General features: G+C 54.4%; 1 protein-coding gene across 1 annotated transcript in view; it reads left to right on the top strand.

The window, feature by feature from the left end:
- The first annotated feature begins 201 nt into the window (after window positions 1-201).
- Window positions 202-6000, top strand: part of ARHGEF18 (Rho/Rac guanine nucleotide exchange factor 18) — a 52472-nt gene continuing 46673 nt past the window's right edge. The window contains exon 1 of the mRNA XM_079960419.1: window positions 202-306. Coding sequence (XP_079816545.1) covers window positions 231-306 — 76 coding nt within the window. The 5' untranslated portion in view covers window positions 202-230. The remainder of the gene's footprint in view (window positions 307-6000) is intronic.

The raw sequence follows: 6000 nt of genomic DNA, 5'->3' as shown, positions 1-6000 counted from the left end.
GGCGCGCCCGAGCAGGTGCCAAGGCGGCCGGCTTGCCTCTACTCCTGTGCTCCTCCTCTTCCATCATCAGCTGATGCCTTTGACAAAGTCCTTGCCTGTCTCCTCTCTCCCAGTCCTCCTCGCTGGCTTCCCCGGGAAGAAGCTGCCTCCCTCTTTCTTTTCCTTTCTTTCTTTCTTTCTTTCTTCCTTTCTTTCTTTCACAGCTTCTCCCCTGCAAAGCCCCCCCCCCCATGGCCGACTCCCTCCTCAACCACTCCTGGCCGTCTTTCTCCAGGCGATGGATGAAAAGGTGGTCCTTCAAGCGAGGTAACCTGGCCAAAGGGCAGCGCCAAGCGGGGTGGGGTGGGGGGTGGAGGCTGCCTTTGCAAAGGGTGGCAGAGTGGGGCAGGCGTGTGTGTGCGCGCTAGGATTTGCTTTGACCCCCGCCAGCACCCGGGGCTTCCTGCTTCCAGGGAGGAGAAAGGGGCGGCACAGCGAGGGTCCTCCGGCCTCAGGAGACTTCTCTTTGAAGTGGGTTCCGTTGAATAAATCGATGCAACCCCATTAATCAACTGTTGACCTGCTCTGCTATTTCTGCCTGCACGGTTTTAATTAGGGGCGAGGTTGGTTCGACATGCATGCTGCGTGGTTTTTACATTGTGCCCGGAGTTCTACAGTATGCCGTAACCCCGGGGGTAGCAGGTTTGGTATTTCAGGCTGGAAATTGCAATAATAAATAGCCGGTGCATAAAATGTGGGTTGGATGTAGCTGGCAGGATTGGGCTGTGCCTGTTGAACCTCCACCTGCCCTGTTCAATGGACCAGCTGCTTCTGAGGCAGGAGCCAACCTCTCCAGGTAGCCAGGAACCCCTCCTGTGCCTCAACTCCTTTTCCTGGACCCCGTTTTACTCCATTGCCCCCAAATCTTGACTCTGTCTTTTGCAAAGGGAGGTGTTGTAGCTCAAGACTCTCTCCCTGGAGAGCCCTGGTGCTGCCAGTCAGTGTTGGCGGCCCTGCGCTCTGGCACCGGTTCAGGGCAGCTTCCTCTGTTCCTGAGCAAACCGATCCTTTTGTCGCAGCCGTAGGGGCTGAAACCTCCAAGGACAGGCCCATCGCTGGCTGGCAAGAGGCGCTGTTTTTCAGGAAGAAGGTCCCAGGCTCAGTTTCTGATGGCGGCATCTCCACCCCCTGCCTGACCCTCTGCTGCCAGTCAGTGCAGACTAAGCCTCTGACTCCACAGGAGGCAGCTCCCCATGGCCCTATTTAAACCAGCACCTTTTTCACGGGTGTCCCCTGCCCAAAATCCTGGAGAGCTGCTACCCGGTGCCTGGGCCCTGGGGCAGAGGCCGTTCTGCTTCCGTGCTGCAGCCATAGCCTTTTATGGTTCACCGTTGGAGATGGGCAATTTGCAGGATCTGTTTCATGTCCCCAGGAGCTTATTAAGAACATCGGAAGCGTCCTGAAGCAGGATGTTTGTCATGCCAAAAGGGGCCCATGGGGTCCGGCCTGCTGTCCTCGTGATGGCCAGACATGAGTCCCCAGGGGAAGAATGTCCCCAAGGAGGACTGAGCGCAGCAGCAGCAACTCACTGCTTGCGATTCCAGTCTTATCCTCTGTGAATTTCTCTAATACCTTTTTAAGGCCATGCTTCCGAAAAGCCCTGCGGCTGGATCAGGCCACGGGGGCCCCTGCCTAGTCCAGCACCCTGTCCTCACATGCCCCCAAAGGGAAGCCCCGGTAAGCCAGGGCCTGAGAGCAACAGCCTCTTCCCACTCTGGTTCTCCACTGTTCTAAGGTAGGCTGGCTCTGCCCATGGAGGCTCCGTGGAGGAATCAGAATCACAGCAATGCAGGAATCTCAGTTAATGCATCCATGACTGCTGACCGTCCAACCCACAACCTCTCGAGGGAGACCGTTCCCCCGTCCAACAGCTCTGACTGTCAGAAAGTCCTTCCTGATGTTTAGTTGGAATCTCCTTCCTCGTCACTTGAAGCCATGGGTTCGAGTTCTACTCTCTGGAGCAGGGGAAAACAGCCCTTCAGATATTGGAAGATGGCTCTCCTATCTCCTCTCAGCCTCCTCTTTTCCATGCTAAACATACCCAGCTCCTTCAACCCTTCCTCGTCAGGTTTCCAGACCCTTGATCCTCTTGGTCGCCGTCCTCCTTAAATTGTGGCGCCCAGAAATGGTCTTCCTAGAAGAAACTAGGAAGAGTCCTTCAGCAGCTGGGTCAGGCCAGGGGGGGGGGGCTTGGTTCAGCACCCCGTTCTCACAGTGGCCGACCAGGTGTCCCAATGGGAAGCAGCCCTCAAGCAAGGCCTGAATACAGCAGCAGGGACCCTCCTTTTGAGGTTCCCTGCAGCCTTTTGCTCAGAGTCATGAGAACTTGCTTCATTGTAAAGGGGAGGACCATGTCTCAGTCGCATGCTTCTCCTGGGTTCAGTCCTCTCTGGGTAGGCTAGACTGAAGAGCTGCTGCCAGCCAGTGTGGACAGTACAAAGCTGGGTGGGGCTGGTGGTTAGAGGACCACAACTCCTTCAGGGAGAAGCCATCTGGCCTGTCCCTTTCGCCTTCTCGATTCACACGCCCCGCTTCTCTAGGTGCCCTGATAGATTTGCACCCCACATTTTCCTCCAAAGGGGCCTCTCCCCTCCCCCCCCCCCGTTAGTTTTCTTCTCACAACAGACCTGTGAAGGAAGGCCAGGCTGAGGAGAGGGGCTGAACATTGTTCACTGGGGCTCCTGGCTGAATTCAAACGCTGACCTGAGCATGCACACCCATCCCCAGCCCACTGCTGAATTGGGTTGTGGATGGGAGGAGAGTGGGCCCTATTCTAGTCTGTGGGCTGCATTCCCTTTCTGGGGGCCGCACAGAGAGCCTTGGAGGGCCACATTCTGCCTCGGGGTGCATGTGCTGAGGATCCCCTCCTGCCCTTTTGAGACTGTCCTTTTTCCAAGAAGGCTTCAATAGCCGAGGCTCTCGTCCTGGTTTCTATCTGGTTCAGGTTGTTTTTATGCCTGGTTTTATACTGTTGATATAGATGCATCTGTTGTTAAGGTTTTTTATTGCTAATTGCTTTAGGATGTCTTTTATGGGAAGTGACTCATAAACCGAAGTAAACCAAGGAGAGGGCCTGGGAGGGTGTTGTTTTCCTGGGAGGGAGAGCTTTCCCCGGTGCTTGTATCTCGGCCAGGAGGGCGGCCCTCTTGGAAGCCTGGAGACAAGGTGGCAGGAATCTGGGAAAGAGGGAGAACTCCCCATTGAGAGGGGAGGTGGGCAGAGGCCCCTTGCGTCTCCCATCTTCTTCTCTCCCCTCCAGATCCTCTGCGTTCTGCATTGTCTCACTGATGCAATAACTGTGGGACGTCCACACAGCTGTTCCGCTTTGTGAGTTTGCTTCCCCAAGGTTGCCACCCTATTGCTATCTGGGGAGGGGTCAACTCTTGTGCTACACAGCAAAGGAAGCGGGGCACAAAATTAAATTCAGGTTAACTGGAACTCTTGTGGCGTGGGAAGTTTCAGGAAGTCAGCAGCTATAGGGAATGAAAGTCAGAAGAGCACGCGGGATCAGGCCAAATGCCCCCCCACTCTCTTGGCCCCCCCCCCAAAAAAAATTTAAAGGGAAAAAAGACTGGATGTACATTTCCAAAATATAAGATAAAAAACAAATGAAATAAAACCTACATCCAGCAACCGTGTTTTGTGTTGTGTAGGCTCCAAGGATGTGAGTCCTGGGCCCCGCCTGCTCCCTCAAATATCCCTGCTTTGCTCCTTTCTATATATAGGGTGCCGACATTCTGCAGGGACTGGTTGAACGGCAACATGTGCAAATGGCTTGAGATACTTAGTAGGTCCATAAATTACCGTATAGCATATGTTCAACACAAAAAACAGTGACAATTTGTTGTTGACAAAGGACAGCTGGACATTTAAAGGGCCCCGTTACCTTCAGGAACTTAGGGCCTCATCCAGCCTAAATCCGGCCCTGGTCAACATGGTACTGAAAGTGGGGTGGGAAGGGCTGCCTTATGGGGTGCTGCGCACTTCTGTTAATAGGCTGCTGAGCAGGATTTGTTTTCAGGGCGATGTCCACTCGTTTAAGGAGTGTCCCCCTGCCTCCCATTGTTTTATGGGGAACTTAGAGGACGCAACGGAGAGGCGAGATGACGGGGCGGTGGCTGCTGCAAGGCAAGCGATGCCCCGGAGCAACTTCCCCACCGCCCTCCTCGTCACAACCCCCACCCTCCGAAGGACCTTTGGAGGAAGTGGGTTTTCGCTGCGCAAGGCACCCCCCCCCCCGTCACCCCTGATTGCACAACCTGAGCTTGCTGCTGGCCTGTGAAGCGAAAGATCCAATAAGGGCCTCCTCCCGTGTCTGGTCTTGATCCAGCATTTGTTGTTGTCCTTATTTTTACCAACGTTGCCATTTATTACCTGCCCTCCATCCTAATGCCCTGCAGGCTGTGGCTGGCTTGCGGGAGGGGTCACCAGACAGGAGCATTTCATCCTGGTTGCCTTGCAGGCTGCCTAGAGCTCTTCCTGTTGATCTGCCGGACGCTTTTCGATGCATTTACTCCCCTGTCGCTTTCTCAGCTGCAAGGGCTCTGCTTCTCTTTGTGCACGCCTGTTTTTAAACAGAGCGGATCTGATGCCACAATCTGCTGGAAATGTTCAGCCCCGAGGTTCTGGTTTCCTCCTGACTCCCTCCTGAGAAACAACAGCAATCTGGAGCAGGAACTGCGGTGGGCACTCTTATGCAGTGGCTCTGCTCCTTCCTCCTGGGCCGTGTCCAGAAAGTGGTGTTGGAAGATGAGTGTTCAGACCCCTGGGCTCTCACTTGTGGGGTGCTTCAGGGCTCCATCCTCTCCCCCATGCTTTTTAACATCTCTATGAAGCCGCTGGGAGAGATCATCAGGGGGTTTGGGCTGGGTGTTCATCAGTATGCAGATGATACACAGCTCTACATCTCTTGTAAATCGGAACCAGTGAAGGCGGTGAAGATCCGGTGTGAGTATCTGGAGGCAATTGAAGGATGGATGGCAACTTAATGGATTGAGGTTGAATCCTGACAAGACAGAAGTACTGCTTAGGGGAACAGGGGTGGGGGACTCCCTGGTCCTGAAAGGGGTAACTGCGCCCTAAAGGACGAGGTGTACAGCCTGGGGGTCATTATGGACTCACAGCTGTCCATGGAGGTGCAGGTCAATTCTGTGTCCAGAGCGGCTGTCTACCAGCTCCATTTGAGACCCCACCTGCCTGCTCCCTGTCTAGCCAGGGTGGTACGTATTCTGGTTATCTCCTGCTTGGAGTACTGCCATGTGCTCTACATGGGGCTATCCTTGAAGGTGACTTGGAAACGACAGCTAATCCAGAACGTGGCTGCCAGACTGGTGACTGGGAGTGGCTGCCGGGACCACACAACACCGGTCCTGAAGGATCTTCACTGGCTCCCAGTGCTTTTCCAAGAACGATTTAAAGTGTTGGTGCTGACACTGAAAGCCCTAAATGGACTTAGCCCTGTATCCCTGAAGGAGCGTCTCCATCCTGGACACCGGGGTCCAGCTCCAAGGGCCTTCTGGCAGTTCTCTTCACTTGCAAAAAGTGAAGCTACAGGGAACCAGGCAGAGGGTCTTCTCGGTGATGGTGTCTCCTAGAGCCATTCGAAAGTGGAACAGGCTCCCTCGGAAGGTGGTGGGGTCTGCTTCTTGGAGGTTTTTAAGAGGCTGGGGTGGCCACCTGTCAAAGGATGCTTTAGCTGTGAATCCTGCCTTGCCAGGGGTTGGACCCGATGACCCTTGGCGGCTCCCTTTCAACTCTACAGTCCTGTGATTCTACAAAACGGTTTGCCAAAAAAAAGGTGCTTATTGGGAGAATTTAGCACTAAAATGCTAATGCATCTTCACAAGGATTTTGTTGCAGAAATGTGGAAAAGGGAAAAGCTGGAGTTTGACAGCTCCTTCCTCCACCTGGGCTGGAGGGACGGGTGAGGCCAGAGGTGACCTGCCTGGCCTTCCTTGATGG

The sequence above is a fragment of the Podarcis cretensis genome (genome assembly GCF_951804945.1).
Source record: "Podarcis cretensis genome assembly, chromosome: 18".
Classification (NCBI taxonomy): domain Eukaryota; kingdom Metazoa; phylum Chordata; class Lepidosauria; order Squamata; family Lacertidae; genus Podarcis; species Podarcis cretensis.
The sequence above is the reverse complement of the archived record's forward strand: the minus strand, read 5'-3'. Positions and strand labels throughout refer to the sequence as shown.